Source organism: Arachis ipaensis, chromosome B8, assembly GCF_059453495.1.
Source record: "Arachis ipaensis isolate K30076 ecotype BB chromosome B8, ASM5945349v1, whole genome shotgun sequence".
Classification (NCBI taxonomy): Eukaryota; Viridiplantae; Streptophyta; class Magnoliopsida; order Fabales; family Fabaceae; genus Arachis; species Arachis ipaensis.
The window spans coordinates 2,240,790-2,267,295 of record NC_142443.1 but is presented as its reverse complement, the minus strand read 5'-3'; the positions used below and the strand labels follow the sequence as shown (position 1 = coordinate 2,267,295).

The 26,506-nt window shown below is 32.6% G+C and overlaps 5 protein-coding genes across 7 annotated transcripts; 2 read left to right on the top strand and 3 right to left on the bottom strand.

The window, feature by feature from the left end:
* Positions 1-26: 26 nt before the first annotated feature.
* On the top strand, positions 27-641 carry LOC107613058 (uncharacterized). The gene has a single exon (XM_016314902.3). The coding sequence runs from the start codon at positions 27-29 to the stop codon at positions 528-530; it is 504 nt and encodes a 167-aa protein (XP_016170388.1). The 3' UTR covers positions 531-641.
* A 9,092-nt stretch (positions 642-9,733) lies between these two features.
* On the bottom strand, positions 9,734-10,762 carry LOC107610275 (uncharacterized). Its single transcript, XM_016312342.1, has one exon. The coding sequence runs from the start codon at positions 10,760-10,762 to the stop codon at positions 9,734-9,736; it is 1,029 nt and encodes a 342-aa protein (XP_016167828.1).
* Positions 10,763-10,843: 81 nt separating this feature from the next.
* Positions 10,844-12,004, bottom strand: LOC107610276 (uncharacterized). The gene has a single exon (XM_016312343.1). The coding sequence runs from the start codon at positions 12,002-12,004 to the stop codon at positions 10,844-10,846; it is 1,161 nt and encodes a 386-aa protein (XP_016167829.1).
* A 1,501-nt stretch (positions 12,005-13,505) lies between these two features.
* LOC107612867 (endochitinase PR4) lies at positions 13,506-14,878 on the bottom strand. Its single transcript, XM_016314633.3, has 2 exons — positions 14,336-14,878; positions 13,506-14,088 (listed from the first exon to the last, which is right to left on the bottom strand). The coding sequence occupies exons 1-2, from the start codon at positions 14,760-14,762 to the stop codon at positions 13,685-13,687; spliced, it is 831 nt and encodes a 276-aa protein (XP_016170119.1). The 5' UTR covers positions 14,763-14,878; the 3' UTR covers positions 13,506-13,684.
* A 3,796-nt stretch (positions 14,879-18,674) lies between these two features.
* On the top strand, positions 18,675-25,335 carry CID3 (CTC-interacting domain 3). 3 transcript variants are annotated; one of them, XM_016314632.3, is made up of 15 exons: positions 18,675-18,938; positions 20,061-20,218; positions 20,318-20,479; positions 20,776-20,912; positions 21,118-21,308; positions 21,828-22,005; positions 22,133-22,366; positions 22,814-22,941; positions 23,069-23,135; positions 23,255-23,288; positions 23,685-23,998; positions 24,116-24,262; positions 24,667-24,762; positions 24,848-24,907; positions 25,018-25,335. In XM_016314632.3, the coding sequence occupies exons 2-15, from the start codon at positions 20,083-20,085 to the stop codon at positions 25,045-25,047; spliced, it is 1,914 nt and encodes a 637-aa protein (XP_016170118.1). In that variant the 5' UTR covers positions 18,675-18,938; positions 20,061-20,082; the 3' UTR covers positions 25,048-25,335. The 3 variants fall into 3 exon arrangements, with proteins under 3 accessions (XP_016170118.1, XP_016170117.1, XP_016170116.1); XM_016314631.3 differs by having other exon boundaries at positions 23,679-23,998; XM_016314630.3 differs by having other exon boundaries at positions 23,670-23,998.
* The last annotated feature ends 1,171 nt before the right edge of the window (positions 25,336-26,506 follow it).

Below are 26,506 nucleotides of genomic sequence, written 5' to 3'. Positions count from 1 at the left end.
TGAGATTTTTTTTTTTTTTTGAGGGAATGGGGTTATCGGCTTCGAAGCGAGTGAAGAGTTCGTTATCGAACTCGCCCGAGTTTGACTCGGCCTGCGACTCAACGTTCTCGCACTGCCTCGATCTGACTGAGCACGCGTTCCCGGGAGTGTTGCCTTACCAACTCAACAGCGCCGCCGAGCATCTCCACGGCCAGCTGTCCACTCACGCGCTCATCCAGAGGTGGGTCGACGCGCCACCAGATCGTTCCCAGGTTGACTCCGCGCTGCGCCGCGTCACAAACCGATCCTCGTCGAAGTCCGGCGATGAAATTCTTGGACCTGTGATGTTCAAGGATTGGGCTCTGGAGCTGTACACTGATGCTGTGCTGTCCGGCGCCGGAAAAGCGCTTCTGCTGCGGGTTCCCGTCGGCGTAGCTGGTATCGCCGGAGTCGGAGCCGTCACTCACGCCGGAGGACAAGTGGTTGGGACTGCTGTTGGGGCCTACTCGCTTGGTGTTGCAGTCTCTATTTTCCTTGCTTTATCTGCATAATTAAATCATAATTGTATATATTATTATTATTGTAAAATTTTTATTGTGGTTTCTATTGTATGTGAATATTATTGCGCTAAACAATAAAAATATAAATGTGCGCTTACTGCCTTTTCACTTTTTATTTTTTATAGAATAATATCCCAAATAGGTTCTCAAAAAATTTACGATGGAATAAATTTGTTCTTAATAAAATTTAACTAAAATTTTGTCACTAATATTTTTAGTTATAAATTAGATACGTCTTCGTGGTAGTTTGATTTAGTCAAGACGTCCTACGTTAAAATCATAATTGTATATATTATTATTATTGTAAATTTTTTTATTGTAGTTTCTATTGTATTTTGTATGTGAATATTATTGAGCTAAACAATAAAAATATAATGTGCGCTTGTCTTTTCACTTTTTATTTTTTATATTATGGCAAAAATGATTATTCAATAGAATGGTGAATTTAAGCAGTTAAGAATTGATAAATTATTGGGGGTAAAAACTTTATTTTTATAGTGTTTTATACTTTTATGTTTTAAAATTTTCGAACTACATCTATTAAAACATTTAAATTGTTCAGCGGCCAGATATATACTTGCAAATCTTTTTGTTTCATTTTTACTTTCAAAATAATAATAATAATAATAATAATAATAATAAATTTAAAAACAGAAAACTTCATACTTTGTTTGCTACTTGGCCTTCAATGCAACTTAGCTATTTACAGCTCAAAATCAATGAAATATAGTTTTTAAGTAGTGGTGAACACGGATTGGTTTGGTTCGGGTTTAAGGTAAAATAAGAATCGAATCGATTAAATTGTAATTAATTTGGTTTTGTTTGAATTTACGCTTTTTTGTGCATTTACCCGAATCAAACCAAACCGATTAAGAATGAATTGATTCGGTTCGGATAATTGGATACCCGATGACTTTAAAATTCATAAAAAATCAAATTTTTATATTAAAAATTCAACAAATACAATAAACATGTAACATCAATAGAAATAATTCAAATATGTTAAACACTAAATATATTAAAAACTAAACTTATTAAAATTTAAACATATTAATAGTGAATAATCTTTATCTAATGGAAATACAAAATTGCAATAGAAAACTCACTAAAATTCATATATTTAATTAATATATGATCGGGTTCACGGGTCAGTTCGGGTTTCACACCCCCAAAATCGATACCCGAACCAATCACTAGCAAATGTCATCGGTTTGGTTCGAGTTAGACGCAATTACCCGTTGATTTCATAACGAATTTAATTTGTTTGGTTCGGATTCGGACGGGTAATCGGGTACCCGCTACCCGTGCTCGCCCCTATTTTCAAGTGTTCATAGACATTTGGTCATATTTTGTGTTTTAAATAAACTGTCTCTTTAAAGACTTTGTCACATATAACACTAATAAATTACGAGTTAATAGCCAAAATCGTTCTTAAAATATACTTAGATATCTATTTTCATTTCCGAAAGATAATTAATCTGGTCGCGTTAGTCCTTCCGTCATCTCCTGCGTCATTGACATGATCTGTTAACTGCTAGCGTGGCCCTTGCTTAGGTACCATTTTGTTGCTAATAAGATAAGTTTATTAAATCAATTCAAATCGTTCCCTAAGTCGATAAATCCTAATCCCAAATTCAAAGAATCGAACCTTACCTCTATAGCAAATTCCATATTCCCAGGTTGTCTCTGTTACCGCCCGCGTCACTGCTTACACCTTCAACATCGCCATCGTCTGCGCGGTAGATTTATTAGTATTTGTGGTAGGAATTAAGAATTGAGGATTAATTAGTATGTTGGATCTGCGAAACGAAGGCAATTATTGGCCAAATTAGCAATGAGACCTTGAAATCTAAAGATCCAGCAGCAGCAGGAACCCTCGAAACCAGAATCACAATGACAATGTAGAATTAGTAGGTAAGAATTCATAAATTTGAGAAATAAGAAGCGAAGCAATGGTGAAGCATACACAAGTATAGATGGGAATACCAAAGAAGTGATGGCCGCTGATGTTAGTGGCAATCTTGTCTCTCTTCATTGCCATGTTTTCTTCATTAGACCCACTATCGTTGTCGACAACAACCACTTCGTAGACCAAGACAATCAATTTTGCTCCTCTCTCCAACTCATAAACGCTCCCTTTCCCCTTCATTTCATGAAGTTCAAGCTCATTCTCATGGTTTTCCACAAGCTCTCCCTTTCAAGTACGATCTTCGTCTTTTTTAATTTTTTCCCTTCGCCAATTGAATTCAGAGAGGAAAAGAAATGTTTTTTTGTTTTGTTTTTGTTGTTGTTCAGGTGGTCCTTTGTTACTGATGGAGTTGACTTTTCTGCTGAGGGGAGTTGGTATTGATGTTTGGATCATAAATCAAAAGCCTCCAGAACTTGACCAAGTCATTGCCGTTCTGAAGGAGAAAGTTTTTCTTGTTCTTTTTTTTAGATTTGGGATTATGGTTCATGAACTTAGAGACTGATTTAAATTGATCTAATAAATTTATTTTATCAGCAATAAGAAGATGACGAAAGAATTAATGCAACTAAATTAGTTATTATTTTAGGACGAATTTAATTAATTTTATCTTTTGAAAATGAAAATGAAAATCAAAATATTGTTTAGAGACAATTTTAACTATTTACTCAATAAATTACTGGTTTAATTTTTCTTTAGTTTGTAATACATATTTTCCACTCAACACGTAATGCATTACGTGGTAATAGTAAATTAGTAATTGACAAATCACTAGTCAAGGTCCTCTTAATACTATATAAATTAATAAAAATATTTTTTGTACATTAAAATTAGTCATTAAAATCAACTACCAACGTATTTATGTATAAATACATATATAGTTTAATTTATTTTTAATATGTATTTATATTCTAATATGTATTTTATAATGATAACTAATTTTAATAGCTAATTTTAATATACACGTAGCATAATATACTTCCACCACAAGTACCTGCAGTTATGATATATCTATGCCTAATTAGTAATTAGCGTTAATGCAACTAGATAGATAGCTAATAATAATAATGAATTACAGAGACAGATTTTTGAGGATGATTATTATTGTAAAAAATAACAGTAGAAATGATATTTTTTTGTTTTCTATATTTTTTATGTAATTTTAAAATAAAAATATTAAAAATAAAGTTAAAAAAAATACAGACCAAACACGATATAATATCTGTATTTATTTTTATATATGACAAAATACATAATAATTATATTATATTAATATCTATTATATGTTATGATCAATTCCACCCACTTATGAACTTTTCTCTGAAAGCTGTGTAAAAATAATTAGTATATATCTTCTTTTTTCTCATATATATTCATGATCTATGTTCCTGTTGTATTAATAAAAAAATAATATTATATGATTAATAAATATTTTTTTTTATTTAATTAATAATATTTATATTTATATTTAGAGTATTTTATATACAATAAATATATATTTTATATTTAAATTTTTTAAAATTTATACACATAAATTAATAAAAATTCTTTAATAAAAATAATTTAATATTTATATTAACTAAATAATAATTAAAAACACTAAAAGTTGCTATCCTCTAAAAATTTTTCATTAATAAATATGTCAAGGAAAGGAAAGCTCTATAAAAGTTCCGACTTGCTTTATATATAATTGGGCTTTGGCTTGTCAAATTTCTAAACTCTAATAGGTAACTTAATTAGACACGTATTTAAAATTAGGAAAAAAAAAGTTACATTTATTTGTGTGCCTATAAGACGATAAAAAATATTTTAGCAAATAATAAAAATTAATTTAAAATTATCTTATTTTATATTTATTAATTATTATTGAACTAATTAAATAATATTAATTATAATATATATATATATATATATATATATATATATCAAATTATAGATATTAAATTAAATACGATAACTTTTGATTATTGTTTGTCTGATATTATCTTAATACTATATATCCATCGTTATGGACTATTGATGAGTGTTCTTAGTTATGCCATTATTAGATTGAGTAAAAGTTCACTCAATATGGGTGCTTAACAAAACAAAAAGCACCATTTCTTAAATGTTGGAGTTTATTAATTTATTTTAATATATATTATATTTTAATATATAATTTATATTAATAATTAATTTGATTGTATATTTAGTATAATTATATTTTTAAATGATTCAAAGAAGAAGCTCACAAAGAATAGAGAGCAGCAGCCGGAAAAAAAATAAAGAATTAAATTATTAAATTGCCTCCCTGAAAAGCATACAACAAATTTATTAAGAAGAAAGTAAACTTGCATGAAAATAAATAAGCTTACAATAAGATGTAAAATTTAAAATTTTAAATATTGTAGCTCCCACATGAATTGACTGGGCCTTTCGTTTTCCACCAATTTAAATGGTAGCTAAATTATATACAAGTATACAACTCATGTCTTTTCAATCATGAATTAAAAAAAAATGCATTCTATAGAATTCATAAAACTATAGAACCAAATATATATAAAATTGCCAAATACAATAATATTCACGTTTCTTATCCATTACATCTTTTAAGATCACCATAAAACCTTACGTAATTTTTGTCCGCGAAAAAATATAATCATTTATATTATATTATTTTATTAATTAAAATTTTTAGAAAAATATGGTATTATAATATGATTTTTTTTAAATATATCAGATATATCTATATTCTAATAATTTTAACTGTTAATTTTAATTATAAAAATATATATAATATATTAATTATTAAAATTAACCGTTAATAAAATTACTAAAATATTGATATTTTAAGTACATTCAAAAACATTTTTATAATATGATATTAGAGTTCTATACTTAATTAAAAGATATAGAATTTTATTTTTAGTAAATTTAAAAAATAAAAAAGTATAAAACAATTATAAAAAAATAAAGTATATGCAAAAATTAAATAAACCAAAAAATTCTCTTATTAAAAAAAATTTAAAAATATAACTATTTATATTATTTTTGTCTATCAATTTAAATCTTTTTAAAAAAAATAATATCATGACATTTTCAAGTCAAATCTCAATGTTTTCATTTGCCCTTTCCTTCTTTGGTTATCTGAATACTAATAAGAATATATACATATTCAACCTTTTCTCATCATATATATATATATATATATATATATGTATGTTGTCTCATCCTAGCCTCTCTACCTTCCCTTCACCACATGTTGCCTCCTCATAATTAAAATTGTCAAATTCAAAGACAACTTTGATATGTTAATACTAAAAGTTTTTGGTAAATTAAAAGAACTATATTGAATGAAATAATCATGTGAATCAAATAAAAATAACCAGTGCAAGGATCCATAACTTCATAAAGTAGGGTTGGCTTATCTTTTTTTGGTACAAGTTTTTGTTGCCATTGTTGACTTGTTATGCTCCTCATTAATGAGAGTTATTACAGGGTCAATTAATAAATGGATGAGAATTATAGTTATTAGATGAACTGACCTTTTACTATTAGACTTTCTATTTGTGTAATCTTTTGTATCTCATTCGTTGGGAATTATTTTAGGATTCACTACTTATATACAATTATACACTAAGTAAAAATAAATAACTTTAAGATTGTATCTTAATTTTATTTGCGTTTAAACTCTTCAATTAAAATATTATTTTTACAATAAATTTTTCAATTTGATTCAATTCGATTCGATTTGAAAAAAAAAAAACTTTCACTCAAATACATTTAGTTTTTTCACATTTCACAATGTAAAATATTATTTATGTATTATTAATAAATTAAATTATTAATTTAATAACTTTAAATATTTGTAGGGAAAAAAACTGTGTTCAAATCATTATCTCGTTTATTATTGTAACAAAATGATAAAGGAATAACATCGTACCAAAATCAAATTAAGCCATAAAATAATTATGTTATTTATTGTTGGACCACTGTTAAAAAAATTTAAAAAAATGATCAAGTGAATTAATATAAAATCAAAAAACACTATTTTATTTTTATTTATATATAAAAGATACAATCGAGGATTACTAATGAAGAGGGTAATCCATTATTATTATGACTAATTATAGCATCGTTATTAATTTTTTTCTTCCAACCTCATAATCAAATTATATTCCAATTTCCAAAAAGCATAGAACATAAGAGTACTAAAAGAGTACTATAATTAAATACAAAAGGAGTACTAAAAGAGTACTAAATTTTAACACTTAAATTTAATTTTTAAAAAAAAATCATAATCAAAGAATGTTAAAATAATATAATTTTAAATGATATAAATTTTTTTAAGTAATTTTTATCTAAATATAATTTTAAATAATATAATCTAAATAACGTTTATTTTATTATACAAAATTAATAAATATAAATCATGTTAATACCAACTCTCTTCTTATCAAAATCAACGATTCAGTATTGCATTTTTTTTTTGCTGTTGCCCTACCCATCCTCACATTAGATCTTTATTGCTATTGAATGAGTGGGGTGCCGGAAGAAGGGCAATGATGAGTGGGGTGCCGGAAGAAGGGCAATGAAAGATGAAGTGGGTGCTGTAAGAGGAGGTAGGAAGGATAAGATCCTGTTGCGAAAAAAAAAAAAATTATTTGGCAGATAGTGATAGATCGATGGAAGGAAAAGAGTGATATATTTCCGAAGCAGAAAATATGAAATAATCAGAGTAGACAAGCATGCAGGAATTTGGAATTTATGTGAATTTCAATGAGAGTTAATCCGAACGTGATTTTAATAAGATTCAAAACAGGAAGGTCTATGGAATCTGTGATTTTAATAATCACAAATCTAACTAGTGAAAATATGATATTTAAACACTTATAATAATTGTATCGAAAATCTTTAATACGGGTTGTGAGATGGATTAAGAAATGAGGTAGTACATTTATAATAATTATACCGAAAATCTCCAATACAGATTGTGAGATGGATCGAAGAATGAGAGAGTATTGAGGAGGTTTTTGCCAAATCGTCTAAATGGAGCAACAAGAATGATGGCATAAGGGGTAACAGGAATGATGGTATAAGGGGTGAGAAATGAGGAAGTACCTGACGGGGTCTTTGCCTCCCCTTATGTGAATTTAGAAAGGTCTATGAAATTTGTGATTCCAAGGATCACAAACCTAACTAGTGAAAATCTGATATTTAAACACTTATAATAATTGTACCGAAAATCTCCAATACGGATTGTGAGATGGATTGAGAAATGAGGAAGTACCTGAGGAGGTCTTTGCCAAATCGTCTAACTGGAGCAAAAGGGGTGAAAAATGAGGGAGTACCTGAGGGGGTCTTTGTCTCCCCTTATGTGAATTTTAATGGGAGTTAACTCGAACGTGATTTTAACAAGATTCAAAATGGGAAGGTCTATGGAACCTGTGATTCCAAGGATCACAAACCTAACTAGTGAAAATATGATATTTAAACATTTATAATAATTGTACCGAAAATCTCCAATACTGGTTGTGAGATGGATTGAGAAATGAGGAAGTACCTGAGGAGGTCTTTGCCAGATCGTCTAACGGGAGCAACAGGGGTGGTATAAGAGGTGAGAAAATGAGAGAGTACCTGAGGGGGTCTTTGCCTCCCCTTATATAGCTAATGATAATTAGCTCATCTTATCTTATTTGGCTAAAATGAGGGAGGTATTTAAATTCGAATGTTTGTTAGAGATTGTAAAACCGTCATCATCTTATTTTATCTAACTAAGATAAGGGCCCTTATATAGCTAATGATAATTATCTCATCTTATCTTATTTGGCTAAAATGAGGGAGGTATTTAAATTCGAATGTTTGTTAGAGATTGTGAAACCGTCATCATCTTATTTTATCTAACTAAGATAAGAGATGTATTTGAATTCGAATGTTCTGTGTAGGAAATCAATTGATTTTCTAAGAAACACAATTTCAAAATTCTCGACGGATGTAATGGATCGAAATTGGAATTGCAAAAAAGTTATTACGATCAATAAAAGATCTAATTCGTTATTGTTTTTATTTTTGATTATTAATAAACATAATAGATGAATGATAAAATAATAATTTATAAAATAAAAAATAATTTTTGTAATTAAATAAAATATATGGAGTTAATTTGTAATTAAAATTAGAAACGGACTATTTAGCCGTTATTAAAAAACTTAAAAAACATATTTTGTTATAGGACCATTTAATGGTCCAAACGTTCTGTGACCATCGAATTTGGTGCCCTGTCTTTACTCTTTACTATTATTAGACTTTTTATTTGTGCAATCTTTTGTATCTCATTGGTTGAGAATTATTTCAGGATTCACTACTTAGGGCAATTTACGCAAATAAAATGATTGAATAAAACATTTACGCAAATACAACATTGGCAATTTTCAGACGTAAATGCAATAAACGCAACTATATATAATCCGCTACACCCTGTAGCGGAAATTAATTGCACGTAATCTGCTACAGGGTACCGCGGATTACATTGAGGACCTATTTAGTCATAAACTGCTACACCCTGTAGCGGTTTATGCTCAAATGGTGCTACACTCATAATCCGCTACACCCTGTAGCGGATTATGAACAATGTGGATTGATGGGAAGATGCCTATATATACCAGTCTTACAGTAACAACTCGTGATACAAAATGTACGAAGTTATACAAATACAGTGTTCATAAATAATAAGCCATAGAAATATAATAGGCACGAGGTATTAACAGTAACATGGATTAAATTTCTACATTAGGCATAAATCATAAGTCATACAAATAGGTCGGATCCAAGACTAACACAAACACACGAAAGGAACTAACACTAACACACGAAAGGAACTAACACTAACATCCGAAAGCGTAAATTGCTACAAGAGAAAATAAAATTCAAAAAACTAAAAGCACACAGACTATAAGTCCTACGAACTACCGGCAACGGTGGAGCCTCTCTGGGGGCAAGACCTACGCGTGTGCCCAGGCTGTCTGCAGAGCCCGCACCGCTTCGGTCGGTTAGGGTCGGTCTCATCCATGTTGTTCCAGATTCTGGTAGACCTCAGTCGGCCATCACGGCAATGCCTCAAGCTGGGGTCCGGAATAACGGTCGGACCGTCATAAGGTGGCCAAAGTCCCTCCGGTATTGGCGGCACGAAACCCATCTGGTACACCCTGAATACCTTCTGCATGGTGTAGACCTCGTCGACATAGATAGATCAGTCAAGCCGTGACTGGGCACAACATGCAATCGCATGGCAACATGGGTAATGGAGAGCTTGAAAGTATCCACAGTCGCATGTACGGTGCTGGAGGGAAACTCGGTACGTCCCAAGTGAAAATCTCCCGGTGGGCGTCGTCTCGGCAACGGTGTACTCAGACTGCTGTCTATCGAACAGGGTGACAGTGAAACATCTGGAGTCTTTCAAGTTGCGCTCCATCGCCTTCATAAAAGACTGGCAGAACTTGGCACCACTGGCCAATTGAGCCTCTGTCGTCTGACCACGAACCACGAACAACTCCGCTAGCCGACCATATGTGGACTTGACTAGGGCGGTAACCGGAAGATTCCGTGTACCCTTCAGAACAGAATTAACACACTCAGATATATTGGTCGTCATGTGACCGAACCGTCTGCCACCATCCTGGTGCTGAGTCCACTTATCGTATTCTATTCTGTTCGTCCAATCACACATTGCCGGATTCTCAGTCCGTATTATGTCAAACCAATAGTCAAACTCTGCCTCAGTCTTTGCATAAGCAGCGTTCACAAGCAAACGCTTTGCATCTGTGTCCTTGAAACTGAGTGCAAAGTTAGCTGCAACATGCCGAATACAAAATGCTCGGTACGCATGTGGGGGTAACCACCCACTGTTCGGGTTCTCCAGTGCAGCCTTGATGCCATTGTGCCTATCTGAAATGACCAGTATCCCCTGTTGCGGAGTCACATGTTGCCTCAGGTTGGTCAGGAAGAAAGACCAAGACTCGGCATTTTCCCCCTCCACGAGACTGAAAGCAATAGGCAAGATGTTGGAGTTCCCATCTTGAGCGATTGCCAAGAGCAAAGTCCCTCCATACTTACCATACAGATGAGTACCGTCTATGCTTACCAAGGGCTTGCAATGTCGGAAAGCTTCAACACAAGGAGGAAACGTCCAGAAAAGACAGTGAAAGTACACGGTTGAGTCATCCACGTTATCACCGACGCGAACCGGAGATGTCTTCAACAACGTAACTGTCCCCTCCATGGTGGACTGCACACCAAGGATCCAACGAGGTAGCTCGGCGTAGGACTCTTCCCAGTCCCCGTATATCTGTGCTATCGCCTTCTATTTTGCCAACCACGTCTTCCTGTAACTTGGCTTGAACCCGTACGTTCCTTCGGTAGCTTCTTGCAACACCTTTATCGACACCGCCGCATTGGCGCGAACCATAGAAAAGATCTTGGCACAGATCACGTGATAATCTAGTTGTCGGTGGTCGTTGGATATCGATGTAGCCAAACATGTGTGTGGTCCGTTGTACCGCCGAACCTCCCAGGTTCCCTTCCATGCTCGAAGGCTGATGCGAATCATCCATGTGCAACCCTTCCCAAACTCCTTGCATCTCCCATGGTACTTAAGATGATCTGACTCCATCACTCTATACTCAACACCGCGCCGAATGCTGTAATCCTTTACAGTAAGCACAGCTTCCTCCTTACTATGGAAAGATTGGCCAACTTGAAATTCAGCTACAAAATTTTCCTCGTGCAAGCCTCGACCCCCAAAGGTTGGTGCTGGATCTGTTGGTTGGCTGATGGCTCCCAGATCTAGGGTAGAATAATGTGCAGGTTGCTCATGTGTGCCGGCACTTGACGGTGATTGACATGTTCCTGGATTTGTCGGAATTTCATCATCGCTGTCCCCTCCAATGTCAACAGGCTCTTCATCGGAGTCATCCTCTTGCATAGCATTTTCCACCCGATCCGGTTCCCCCTCATGTTCTACATCTGCAGATGGATGAGTTGAGGTGAATGCCCCAACTGGACCGGCTGGCCGATACTCCAACAAACACTCAGGTGCAACGACGGGCATCGAGGTGGAGGCACCACCCATCGTGGTGGACTGGGGGTTTGGAGCGGATGTACCACAACTATCGATCCCATGTTCCAGCTTCGCAAACAACTCATGTATCCTCACTTCTGGAAAACTCCGACGACAATGAAACAACACCCGCATATCTTCATCTGTTCGTAACACGAACGTTTTATATTGCACGCCGGTTGACACAACCGCAATAGGTATCTTGTAGAACAGCTTCTTCACCCACTTTGTGCCACCTACGGCCAACTTCTGCAGTATACTGCTCTTCAGATCCAACAGTGTATCAGACGACCTGACAAAAATACTCAGCGGTTTTCTGTCTGTAAACTTCACACCATGCCTCTTACTCTTTTTTATTTTTCCAGAATGATGCACTAACACCAAAAAGCTCTCTTCACTCTCCATTCCTCAAGTGATGAATGAATGAGAATGACACTCTACACAACTTGTTGGGTATATATAGGCATCTTCCTATCAATCCACATTGTTCATAATCCGCTACAGGGTATAGCGGATTATGAGTGTAGCACCATTTGAGCATAAACCGCTACAGGGTGTAGCGGTTTATGACTAAATAAGTCCTCAACGTAATCTGCGGTACCCTGTAGCGGATTACGTGCAATTAATTTCCGCTACAGGGTGTAGCGGATTATATATAGTTGCGTTTATTGCATTTGCGTCTGAAAATTGCCAATGTTGTATTTGCGTAAACGTTTTCTTCAATCATTTTATTTACGTAAATTGTCCCACTACTTATATATACAATTATACACTAAGTGAAAATAAATAACTTTAGGTTATATCGTAATTTTATTTGCGATTTGAACTCTTCAATTAAAATACACTCAAATTTTACTATCGATAAAAATATCTTTAAATAATTTAAAAATATAATAATAATATTTAATAATAAATATATATTTTTAAAAAAAATTTTAAAAATTAAATTTTGATACAATTTTTTACAAGTATGATTATAAAAATAAGATATTATTATACATAAAAATTGGTAATTTTTCGTTAAGTATATATTTTTTTATAATTTTTTTGTTAACAACCAATAATACTTTTAAAAGATCACAAAATAATATATACTTCACAAAAAATCATCAAATTTTAAGAATAATAATATCTTATTTTTTTAATCATGCTTACAAAAAATTGCATCAAAATCTAATCTCTAATGTATTTTTTGAGAAATACATATTTAATGTTAATTTTTGCAAGATTATCTAACATTAAATATGTATTTCTCAAAAAATACATTAGAGATTGAATTTTGATACAATTTTTTGCAAGCATAATTATAAAAATGAGATATTATTATCCTTAAAATTGGTAATTTTTTGTTGAGTATATATATTTTTTGTAATTTTTTTGTTAATAACTAATAATACTTTTAAAAAATCACAAAAAAATATATATTTAGAAAAAAATTACCAAATTTTAAAAATAATAATATCTCATTTTTTAATTGTGCTTGTAAAAAATCACATCAAAATTCAATTTCTAAGATATTTTTTGAAAATATATATTTACTGTTGGGCATTATTATTGTGTTTTTAAATTATTTAAAGATATTTTTGTCGATAATAAAATTTAAATGCATTTTTGTTAGCGTTTAAATAATTTGAAAGCGTTTTTTTGTGGTTAACCCTAAAATTTTTCAATCTGATTCAATTGGATTCGGGAAAAAAAACTTCTACTCAAATATATTTAGTTTTTTTTTTTAAATCAAATTTGACATTTCTCAATTTAAAATATTATTTTTGTATTATTAATAAATTAAATTACTAATTTAGTAACTTTAAATATTTGTACGAAAAAAAATTTGTGTTCAAATCTTCATTACCTCCTTTATCATTATAACAAAATGACAAAGGAATAACACGGTACCAAAATCAAATTAAGCCAAAAAATAATCCTGGTATTCACTTTATTTTCATTCATATATAAAAGATACAATCGTGGATTACTAGTGAAAGGGTAATCCATTATTATTATTAATTATAACATCATTATTAATATTTCTTCCAACTTCATAATCAAATAGGCCATGTATATGTTAATAACTACTTAATTAACTTAACAAGTAAGATTATCACCAGGAGCAACACCGAAATCTTGACAGTATTGTTTGTATAGGTTCACACGATCGTTCATCTCCGAAGTGTTACCACCATTGCATTCACCACTATTAATGGCCCTAATGGTTGCACCAAACCCCTGGCTCTCAACTGACCTTACATTGTTTATCCAAAACCACAACGCCGCCTTGAATGACACCACGGCATCATTCCCCACCGTCTCCGGCGCATTCAATCCGTCGAAATTGTTCGCGTTTCCGGCCGCTCCGTAGTTGTAGTTCCATGTTAGTTGGAGAGGTCCACGACCAAAGTATTGCTTGTTAGGGTTGCATGGATATTGTGTGTAGCTTGAGTCACAATAGTTGTGTGATGCACCATTTTGCTCATTAATATAGCAAAAATCTACATATATAGGTTACCGTCATTAAATGTTCTGACAGTATAAAATGTTTAATATTTGGTAAAAATTCAGGTCTAGTCAACTTAACGTGAAGTTGATAACTGAGAACTGAACTGTTAGATGATTTGATTGATTTGACTAAATTTTCATCTAACGGCTCTCTACTATTAACTTCACGTCAAATCGACTGCACTTGAATTTCTACCTTAATATTTATAATGTATCAAAATTAAATTTATATATACTCACAGCCAGTTTCGTGTGTAAAATGAGCAAAGGCAGCTGCAATTTCGCGCTTAGAGTCGTCGGTTGAGCTAAGCTGACCAAAAGTACTGTAGGAGTTGAGAGCGCTAAGAAAAGCGTCGCGAGTGTAGAAATTTTTGCCTTCACAATTAGCAGAAGCTTGGTTGATTATAGAATTGAAGAAATCTTGTGTGACTACGTCGGCCACGTTAACACCACCGCTGCCGGAGCTAGGAGTGCTCGGAGTGCTTGGTGAGCTGTAGCAAGGACCCTCTTGGCATCCGTCGCCGCAATAAGCGTCGCCGGTGCCACAGTATCCGTACTTGCTACAACACAAACCCGATGCACATCCACAATTTTGAGCACTAACACTCGCAATCATGACAAGTGCCATGGCCACAAGTATCAATGGTAACTTGTTTCCCATTTTCATTATTTAAGCTATTAGATAGAAAAAAACAGTTTTTGTTATGAGCAAAGGTGGAGGGGGTAAGAGATGTGTATTTATAGTGACACCATAACCATATACGTATAGTGTGGGGTAACGCGTTCAAGAAGAAATATCTGTTTAGCTTTCTATGCATATCGGTGAGGTTATTATCATTGACGTTTAGTTTCATTATCAAAATTCGATGATATTATTCGCCATTATTCTAAGAAAGCCGCCACGGTCTTACATTTTTGCTTTCATTTTTCAACATTGACTTAGCAATTATTCGGTAAAGCTTTTACCTTTTTAAAATAGAGAAATGCTAGAGTCAGTAATTTTTGTGATTTATAGCAATCAAATAGCTATTAATGATGGTTTTAATGGTGTGAAATTTGTGTAAGATTTCATTCAATGGCTATCTTTTCTTTGCTGGTTACATGCTGGTCAAAATTTAACAAAATTATTGATCTCTTAGACTTTTTCTTTTAAAATCCATAACACCTGTTTAATAAATCAAACTAATAAAAATATTTTTTAATAAAAAATAATAGCAATTATATAAACATCTCTTAAAAATTTTACCAAATTAAGTATTTTTTAATGGATTATCTTCTTAATTATTTTCGGTATTAATTAAGTATTAAACGATGGGGACTAACTAAATTAAACCAACTAGACTCTAATTATTCGGGGGAATGTTGTGCTGGATGGAAATTTTCACGTGTCCATTATTTTCTGAAACGGGATCATAATCTGTTTTCGAATCTACACCTTTCGATTTAGACAAGTCTCATTTAATATTGGCTATTTTTTTTTTATCAAATATTTTTGAAAAATGAAACACTGAATAGTTACATATAAAATAAAATAATTTGAGTTGTTTCGTGTCGTATAGGTTATGAATGCTGTCATTTTTGGATTTTTTTTGGCTCCCTATTACCGTGACTTACGGGGACGTGTGTGGTGCGGGTGCCTAACAAAAACAATCCATAACCTGTGTTTGTATATGACTGCTTTTTTTTTTTTTTTTCACGCTATTTTTTTATTCGATAGACCAAAAATTAATATGTTATAGATTTAAATTTTATTTAAAAATTTATTATTGAACAATAAATTATTACATGCGCAAAATTTAAACTTCTAACACTTTTAGAGAGATAAATGAAGGGATTATTTGACTATTTTAAGTTGATTTGACTGTTTTTGTATATGCTTTAAATAAAATTTGAGTTTATTATATATGTGACAAATGAAATAATGAATTAGTGTTATAGAAGTAACGAAGAATAATATAGCCAAGTCTTGTTGTGACCATTTCAAACCAAGTGATTAATAGGAAGACTTAGTTACTCCAGTCCTATTGGAAGACCAATATTTAATTTTTAACTTAATAAATTAAGTAGGGATATAATGGGAGATGTGGTTTTAAATCCTAATGTTGATGAAGAGTGAAGACTCCGCAAACTAAGTTTTGAATAAATATATATAGGGGAGGGCATATTCTATATGACAGAGTCTGAGTTTACCATATATATATATATATATATATATATGTTTATCTTTTAAATTGAACACTTAATTCATAATCATTAGTTTACTCTAAACTTATGGATTTAATTCATTTTTCCTTATCTCATTCATTTGAGGTTTCATTTTCACTCTTATATATGTTTTACTATATTTTTAATGAGTTTTGATAAAGGTGTCTTAAAAGGAGCACTCTTTAGTCACCAAAAAAAAAGGAGCACTCTTTAAGAATATCATGAGTGGAACATTTTAATGGAAAATGTAAATAGTCATACTTATTTTGAATTCTCTATACATTGAATGTTAGGAAATAAATTATTTGTATACATATATTAATTATAATCACAAATTATGCTATTTCAAATTAAATGACTTATATAATGGTGATCTTATTTATCGTTATAAATGCTAAATTGAATAAGTCATTATTACTTTTAATTTAGAATTAAATAAGAATAAAACCGGATATTGTCTTTTGTTCTTTAGATAATTATCTTTTAGATTTTAGATATATTATCTTTTGGACTTTAGATACTATTTTATTTGGGCTTAAGGGTTTAATGAGTGCCATGCTCAAATATAAATAGGCCTACAGGGTTTCCAATATACCAAAGCCGCCTTTGTTGCTCTTTCCCCATCAAAAGAGTTGCAGTTCAGCCACCTAGGAATACAGAAGAAGGCTTTGGTTGAGGAAGATCGAAAGAACCACAAGATCCAAATTCTTCCATCAATTTCTATAAGTAAAGGTACGCTTCCACATTATGTTATATTTTTGGTGATTTAATATGGATGATCTAGCATATTAAAATTTATTTATTCCAACATTGAATGCATTGAAAAAAGAAAGAGAGAGATGCGTCAAGTTTGCATTTTAATTTTAATATTTAGTATTTATATTTTAAAAAATTTGTGAAAAAATAAAAATTAAAACAAAAAATAAAAATGCAGACACACCTTAGCCAATGAATTTAACCTTTAGTTAAATCAATTTCTTTTATACATAATAAAATCAATTTTTAATAACGGAGAGATGAATAGATATCTCATTTTAAATGCTTCTTATTAAGTAAGGAGTATTGCATTCTTTATTAATTAAACAAATATTAATTATTTGTTTATTATATTTTATATCAACGACTCATATTTAGAGTTTATAATTTAGGATTCATAGTTTATGATTTATAATTTAGAATTTAAAATTTATGATTTAGAATTTAACGAATATTGTACTCCTTCCTTTTTTTTTTTTTTTTGAGGTAAAAAGTACTCCTTCCTTTCTCCGGAGCGTCGCCTTAGTTCAGGGCTTCCGCCTTCAGCCTTTTTGACCTTTTTTGTTCAACAAGGCTTTTTATTTTTTTCCCCCTAACAATTGTCTTGGACTGGCCCATGTTTGTTCCTTATCCAATGGAGATTTAAAAATCAAATCTAATGGATCAACCAAATCTTCCCTCAATAGATTGGCCCAATTTTACCGTACTGGCTGAAATGAAAAAAAAAAAAGAGTCAAGAATCACTATAGAAAATATAATAAGTTACTAAAAGTTAATGAAGTTCTCTTTACTATTTACTTATTTAGTCATAATTTTCTAAGACTTGAAATTACGCAAATAATGTTCATGCACTATTCAAGTTGATCAAATAGATGAACATAATAGTTGCCACCTCCAAAAGACAAAGAAAGTGTAGTAAACTAACTAATTATTTGATTTATTTCCCATGCCAAAAAATATTTTGCTATTTTCTGCTTTTGCTCTCAATTAATTTACATATACATTATTTTAAAAGTCACATCACGTACTGGCAATCTAATTAATTTAGTGATTGCACCATTATTTTGATAAATTTTTTTTTTCAATAAAAAAAGATTTTTTTTATTTTTTTAGCGGATTTGACAAATTTTTAATAGTAAAAATAAAAATACTAAAAAAATTAAAAAAGATCTTTTTTGAGAAACTGTAATTTATATCTTTTTTTAAAAGATTTTTTTTCTTAAAAAAAAGATGTTTTTCATCTAATAAATAAACAAAAAAATATTTTTATATCGTTATACCCAAACATAATTGATAGATAAAAAAATCTTTTTACATAAGATACTAAAACATAAAATTACTTTTACTTTTCTATAAAATCTTTTAAAAAAAGATAACTCAAAAAAAAATTTTTTTTTAGAAGCTCACCTAAACAAGCTCATTTCATATGTTATTATCACTTAATTAATAGATGTTACCAGTACCACTCAGCAGTGATTTTAATTTTCAATTAATAACAAACGCACGGCCACGGTAGACCCGAGTACCGCAAATTGATTCTTAATAGTTAATAGTTAATATCTCTTTATTATTATTATTATTATTATTATTATTATTATTATGTTTTAAATTTTTTTAGGGGCAGCTCAGCTTGTTTCATTCATCCCTCTCTGCTTCGTTTCTTTTTCTCGTTCCTTCAAATCAAATCAAATTCATCTCTCTCTCTCTCTCTCTCTCTCTCGATCACACCGATATTTACTCACTCTCTCTCACTACTCCCAACTTCTCCGTTGCCGCACCTCCCCTCTCCGCCCACTGCACCGCCGTGAAATCCCTAACCGACTCCAGCTCATCTGCTCAACCCTTGCTGGAATTGGATTCTCTCTCATCAACCTCACCACAGGTTCGCTGTTCCTCTCTCAGCTCGCTTTCGCGATGTTTTCTCTATCCTGCTCTATCCAATTCTGTATCCGACTATTTACTTATTTATTTATTTATTTATTCACGTTTTTGTTTAAGTTTTGATCCTATTAAAACTGTTAGGTAGATTAGGGCTTAAACTGTAGAAGTACGCATATAATCCTAAGGAGGACTTCAATAAAAACGAGTTTTTGCTGTTTATGGAGCTGTAGAGTAAGATTAAAACTTGTTGATGGCACAGCAATATGCAGTTCCAAGTCCTAGTTCCTCTATTCAAGTAGGCTCCCTATGTTTGGTATGATATGGAGTAATGTAAGTTTTAATAAATGTTATGAGATTGCGAGCAATAAAAACTGCATATATGGTGGCAATGTAGCTTGGATACCTAATATGACTGGGTTGGGGACCTGGAACAGACAAAGTAACTTCCCCAATCTACATGTCTTTTAATTTTTTAATACACCATACTATTCTCAAAAAGATTTGAACATGAAAGAAGCATGCCACCCTGTGAATGGAACAAGGGAGAGGGCAGGCAATATTAGTAACGGTGGGCTGTGGTTTGAATGGGAAGGTGGTGGGGTTAGCCATGTGAATTTTTCCTAATGCCTCGTCTCATTTAATCTCTCAAATTCAGAGACTTAGACTACTTAGGGTTTCGAGCTCCTCTGACTAAAAGTTAGGAACCTGGATGTTACACCCTACATTATTCTATGTTAGCCTCGAATTGTTTGCTGTCATATGGTTACCTGTTAAGAAAAATCCTTCGATTTTCAATAAGACACTCGTCTGTTATCATTTTTATTATTGTTTTTAAAAAGAATAAGATGAGCTTGGGAATGCAATTACTGAGATCCCTATGAAAGTTCGATCCTAACTTCCTGTTATGTAATAAGTAAAATATTTTGGGATTTTTTGTTGTGTGTGTGTATATATGTTTCATTATTCGCGTGTGAATATAACATGATAGGGCACAATAGCTCGTTTGATCCAGGTAACTGATCCATCTAGTAGGAGAAGGCTTTGTTGTTGTTATTGTTGTTATTATTTGTTGTTGTCGTCATGTTTTTTGTTTGTACAGTAAACTGATTTTCTAAGTAATTAGAGGGGAGAGGCTGTAAGTGAGGATGAATTTGCAACAAGCTGGGCAGCCTAAATCTTCTAATGGATATGGGCGTCGAAAATCTGAAAGAGAAGGGGCAACAAAGTCAGAGAATAAAATCCCATCTGGAAAATTAAATTCCGCCAGATTAGCAAGTACAGGTGAACTTTTGAGCTGAATCATGTAGCTACTAGGCCCAAAAAAATATTATTTTTCTTTGTTGCAGTTTTGCCCTTCCTGATATTTGGTGTCTCTTACAGGTGCTGTGACTGGCTGTAAAGGTGGTGGCTATGAGAGTCCTTCACATGATCGTCTAGTATATGTAACAACATGTCTTATTGGGCACCAGGTGGAAGTTCAGGTGAAAAATGGGTCAATGTACTCTGGAATATTTCATGCAACAAACGCTGACAATGATTTTGGTAGGTTCTATTATATTCTTAACAGAATTGATAATATTCCTCATTTTATTTTTCGTGGAATTGAATGTATATCTGGCACAGTTTTTTATCCTGTTAGTTTGGATAGTTATGCTATTTGTCTAATTTGTTAGTTATTGCTTTTTAATCTTTTGGATATTTATTAATAATAACTTCACCTGCACCCCATAATAAAAAATTCTTATATATACTTGCTTCGTGTTTTTCATTATTAGTGAGGTAGATCATGGATAATTTGACTTTCTTTCCTGCTTACATCATCATTACTGTTCATCTAGGAATTGTTTTGAAAATGGCTCGCTTAATTAAGGATGGTTCTTTAAAAGGGCAGAAGTCTAGTGCCGAACCTGTCAGCAAGGCTCCTTCTAAGATCTTAATTATACCTGCCAAAGAACTTGTACAAGTTATAGCAAAGGTTTGCAACTTTTCAAGTATTTACAATTCACTTGGAAAATTGTGTCAGTTACTTAGTGTCAAAATCTGCGATCATATTAGTTTTATTAGAATGTTGTGTAGTCATCAATGGTGGTTGAGAGGTTTCTCAAGGATTAGGTGATATCACTTTTAATACAATGCTAAATTGTTTGCTGATGATATATTTGGCATGTCAATCATGGCAGGGTGTTGCCGTTACTAGGGATGGCCTACCTAGTGAATTGCACCATGATATGCATCAGGAAATCATGGTAGATTCGTTAATATCTCATTCTCGACATGTTGAGTTAGGGAGAGAATTGAAACCCTGGGTACCTGATGAAGATGTTCCACAATGCCCAGAACTGGAAAATACCTTTGATGGTCCTTGGAATAGGTATTTTTCTACTTAATACAATGTTGTGATTGTGTAATCTTCTCTCTCTCTCTCTCTCTCTCTCTCTCTCTCTCTCTCTCTCTCTCTCTCTCTCTCTTGCGCGGGTGCACACACACAAAATCAATTAATCAATCAAGATGTCTGATTTATTCCGCAACCATTCAACTTGTTACAACACTCTCAATTATATGTTTGGGAGCAAAGTTCTGTCTGAGGACTCATAGGTTTTTTATTTGTTTGCATGCACGTTTCAAATATATTGTCACCATTAGTGGAAACTAAGAAATGGTTTGTCAGGAATGATTGAACGGTCATTGGCTCACAATTTGGATATGGATATATTATTGATATAGCAAAAGGAAAAAAGGATTTTTATGGTATATTCATATGCAGCTGTTGCTATAATCTTGTTATTTTAGCTACAGGTTTTCTTTCCCGTTTCTTTGTTTATTCCGATTTCTTCATAGGCTGTCCATTTTGGTTTTAAATTGGCTATTTTCTTTTTCTATACTTTTCAAGGGGATGGGATCAGTTTGAAACAAATGAGGCCTTGTTTGGTGTAAAAAGCACATTCAATGAGGAACTATATACAACAAAGCTTGAAAAGGGGCCTCGGACAAGAGAACTGGAAAAACAAGCCTTAAGAATAGCAAGAGAAATTGAGGGTGAGGAAACCCAAGATCTGCATCTTGCGGAGGTTAGTGTTGTTTCAACTGTTAGGTTCTTTGTCCTATTTGAGTTTTTATATACTGTTTAATATATGTATCCCAAAAAAACCTGTTTAGTCTATTTAAATCCTCAAACCAGATGGATTTTGTCAACAGGAAAGAGGACTTCACTTTCATGAAAACTTTGATATTGATGAAGAAACTAGATTCTCTTCAGTCGCTAGGGGTAAAGGTGTTGATGATAGCGGATATGATGAAAATGAGGACATACTGTCTGATTCACTCAATTCTGAAACCTTTGGTGGTATACTTGGCTCAGTAGGTAAGGGACCTGGTGAAATAACTGGTGGAAAAGGGAATGATGGAGCACTAGCAAATTCGTCCTCTTTGGTATCTCCTCAATCCATTATTTGATTTCTGAAAGTGTGATGATCTCAATCATTTTTCACATTGGATGACCATATCCTTACTTGTGACTTAATGTGTCTTCACATACATGTTTTTTAGTAAAAAATTTCTTTATATCTACTTGATTTGGCAAATATTTGATTACTTAAAGACACTGGTTTTGTCATTTCATGTTCTACTACATTTTAAATTCGTGTTGATTGATGTTAGTGGATTACGGATGCTGCATATCTATATCAGTGTGGATCATTATATAAGTATTTTTCTCCTCTCGTAAACCCATAATTACGAGGGAGATAAACTAATTTGGTGAGATAGATCATTAACATGAGACTTACAGTAAAGATTTCCCTTGTGAAAAACATTGGGTGTTATTCTCTCAATTTGCCATACTTTTTCTCCTCTTAAATAGTAATTATTTGTTTGCAGGATCTTCCACAGTCATCTCAATCAAGCACTGGTGTGGATTTAAGCCGCTCTGGTTCTTATGATCATGCCAAGCAATTGGCATCGGAACTCCCTACTAAAATCTACTCATCTTCAGACGAGGAAAACAGGTTTTTGTTTCCTTTTTTTCATGTTATGATTAGTTGTTTCCACTGTAATCGTTTTTATTGCTTTCCTAATGATGCCATTTCTATACATGAAAGCTTTACTATAATTTTCATATCCTCCACCTTACAGGATTCAGGATCATTTGGCCAGTGATCTACATAGATCCAGTGGTAATAACAAGGAAGAAAATCAGAAAGTAAGTTCAAGTCTTAGCATTAAATCTTAAACTTTTGTTTAAAGTAATATTTCACGTGATATCTGTAGGTTCTACCACTCACAATACTTTACTTTTATGTTTTTCTTTAATTGATGCAGCAATCTGAGGATGTTCAACTGTCAAAATCTGAAGGTTTGTGAATCCTTTTTTATCCTCTTGTATCATGTAAATTGGGCAGTTCTATAGTGTTGTGGCCAACATGATTAAAGATGAAACTCAAGTATTATCATATAATTGATTATTTTGTTTCTGCCTGACTGCACTCTCCCAAGTGTCCTTTTTTTCTTACCGTTGCAAATCTGTGTTTAATAATCCTGATGAAAAGAAAAAGGATATTTAGAGGACTTTAGACTCTGTTAAGATCCTTTTTCAAATCTTCCTCCATTTTATCACGCATGAGAGAAGAGCAGAAGGTTTTTGTCAGTACACAATAGTATTCATGAATGCCGCTCCTAAGTATGCTTGAAACTAATTTTGGTGGCTGCTTCTTACACGTGTTCCTCAAATCTTTAGCAATTTCAGGTGCAGATTTACATGCATCACTCCACTCAAAGAAAGATGGCTCTGATAAAGGGGTATTATCTTCTAATGTCACCTCTTATACCGCTTCATCTCATGTTCCATCAAAGACTCACGAAAAGACTGGCTCACCTGGGGATTTGACTCAGCGTTCACTTGCTGGAAAAATTAATGGGGAAGCAAAGTTTGTAAGTCCACGTGGGACATCATCTGCTTCAGATTCTGTGGGAGGTGTGGCAGCATCCTCTGGTCTTGGTTTGTCTCCAAGTTCATCTGTTGGTTCATTGTCTTCTGAAAAATCAACTCTTAATCCCAATGCCAAGGTGTGCAAGTTCAAGATTGAATTTGAAATAAGCCTTATTTTGCGGATTCTGGTCTTTTGTTTTACTGACTAATGTCTCTTGAGGCTCTTTTTTCTGTTTTCCTTTTTATTTTATAAGGAATTCAAGCTCAATCCTAATGCAAAGAGTTTTGTTCCCTCTCAAACACCTGTTCGGCCTCCTACCCCCGTGTCCGATGGTTCCTTTTATTTTCCACCCAATGTATCTACTGTACCAAATATGCCAGGCATGCCCATGAGTATTGGAGTGAGTATTCCCTTTTCAGAAATTCCTTCCTATTCATTGAGGAAGCTATGTATGATACTCTTTTTTTCGATTTTAATTTTTTACCCTTATTCTTGTATTAACTTTTAATTTAATAGGGCCATAGATCCATACATGAGAGTTTGCTACGAATTTGTTATGCTAGTTAGTACATAGTTTGCTAACTCTTAGAGCATATGTTTTAACATTGCATCAGCCAGTGGTGCAGAAATTTGGTAGGTTTTATCAATAGGGACTCTTTACCTTTAAAATTTAGGACATTTTCTTTCTAGAGCATTGTTAAATAGTTTGTAAAGGAGACTATGCAGGATTATTAGGGTCTACTTTTTAATCCTTTCTGCCTCGAGTTTGTTTCCAAACTTGATTATATTGCATGTTGTTCACAGGTTGGACCTACTTTTACTGGGCCACAACACATGATATATAATCCGCAGGTAGCGCAAATGCCATCTCAACCATATTTTCATCCAAATGGCCCACAGGTAGGATATCCATTATAGTAAACTTTACCGGTGACTGTTAGTGGATATTGGTGCTTTATGCTAATTCCTTAATATTTAATTGCAGTATGGTCAGCTTATTGGTCATCCTAGGCAGGTTTTATACATGCCGAGTTACCTACCTCCTGTAAGGACTCTTGTTTCGCTCAATTTCTTTTCCCCTTTCCGTCAGATTTCTTCATCTTCTTGTGCTTCAGGTTTTCTGGAAACTCAACCGTTTACTTGGTTATTTTACAGGAAATGCCATACAAGGGACGAGATTATTGAGGACTTGGCTGTTTGTGCATTCTTGGCAAGTACATTCCTTGCCTGAAAAGAATAAACTTAGTGGATGATTCGAAAAGTTTTTAATTGGCGATATCCACAGCTGATATAGGAACATCATATACTGGCTTTTATAGGCAAGCAGGATCATTCTGAGATATGTTTTTATGTCCATGTATTAATCCATACATCTTTCGGGATTTCTCAGGTTTTGGTTGTGTAAACTAATAACTTAACTTATATTGATCCCATGTTCTTTTTATTTATTTTTTTTAAATTCTCTTATTACTATGCAACATCTACTTTTAATTTCTACGCATTCATCATCCATGGCTTTACTGCCATGTAAGTTTAGTACATGCTTTCGTTGACTTCATCATTTGACTTTTGGTTTAAACATATAAACAATGAGCAGTCTGCCCAAAAGTACTCTAAGGTACACCTAGTTATCGTTAAAAGAAAATTGTCATGTGTGCTGCCCGTATTATATCCTTAAAAAAAGTATATTTTCCAATCTTAATTAGGATAATTAAGCTTTGCTATTGTTATATTACGTCATTATCATACCGATTACACCCAAAGTAGCAATTCTTGTCTTGTATTGCCTCCTCAAAAATGATTTTAAAAAGATTAATTAGCACAATAATAAAACACTAGATAAGTTCAAGATATCTAATTTGATAGCGCAAAACATTTTAAACATGTTGTACTAGTTAAATAAATTGTGATAGTGTAAGCAAAACTTGCCGAGTGTTACACTTGGTTTCAAAAGTTAGAAACACGCAGGGTAAGTTCATATTAGGCTAGTACAAAGTACGCATTCTCCTTTTAGCACGCACGTACGTACGGAATGTAATTCTGCTTTCCCCTTTTTTTTTTGAGTTCTTTTCAGCTTTTCTAACTTCATAAGCTAATGCTAGCGTAATAAAGAAAAAGTTAAACACAATGAGTATGCCACTCTTTAAAATCACAAAATATAGTGCGGTGGAGTAAATGTCTTTTTCTTAATTAATATTAATCCAACACAATTAGAACTGTTGGTTTTCGCTCACAGCTGTCTGTGACATCGTAGGTGTATGATGTCCGAGATAAACAAAACTAAAATAAAATGGTTTGCTCATATGATGTGATGCTAAAATGAAAATGACAATCACATTCTATAAAATAAATTTGAGAAATACGAATTAAAACTTGTCTAAAATAATTTTTCTTAACATCCTATTATTGTCATGATACCATATATATATATATATATATATAACCTATAGTTATATACACTGTACTTCATAACCACCCAAAACTGATGTATTATTATTTTACATCAATATCATTGCCTACACGATGATTTGATGCTTTCTCTTATATGGACCGTCATTCTTTGATTTTTTAAATTTATCTGTTTGCCATCGTTCCGGAAAGATGCCAAACTTGCAATCCTTTTGATAAATAAACCAAATTTGTA

Excerpts from the sequence above, each read along its gene's own strand:
- LOC107613058 (XM_016314902.3), top strand. The coding sequence starts at position 27 with ATGGGGTTATCGGCTTCGAAGCGAGTGAAGAGTTCGTTATCGAACTCG.
- LOC107610275 (XM_016312342.1), bottom strand. The coding sequence starts at position 10,762 with ATGGAGGGGACAGTTACGTTGTTGAAGACATCTCCGGTTCGCGTCGGT.
- LOC107610276 (XM_016312343.1), bottom strand. The coding sequence starts at position 12,004 with ATGGAGAGTGAAGAGAGCTTTTTGGTGTTAGTGCATCATTCTGGAAAA.
- LOC107612867 (XM_016314633.3), bottom strand. The coding sequence starts at position 14,762 with ATGAAAATGGGAAACAAGTTACCATTGATACTTGTGGCCATGGCACTT. Across the intron at positions 14,089-14,335 it reads TTTTACACACGAAACTGGCT|ATTTTTGCTATATTAATGAG; the intron begins GTGAGTATATAT and ends CTATATATGTAG.
- CID3 (XM_016314630.3), top strand. The coding sequence starts at position 20,083 with ATGAATTTGCAACAAGCTGGGCAGCCTAAATCTTCTAATGGATATGGG. Across the intron at positions 22,942-23,068 it reads TCTTCAGACGAGGAAAACAG|GATTCAGGATCATTTGGCCA; the intron begins GTTTTTGTTTCC and ends TCCACCTTACAG. Across the intron at positions 24,908-25,017 it reads TGCCGAGTTACCTACCTCCT|GAAATGCCATACAAGGGACG; the intron begins GTAAGGACTCTT and ends GTTATTTTACAG.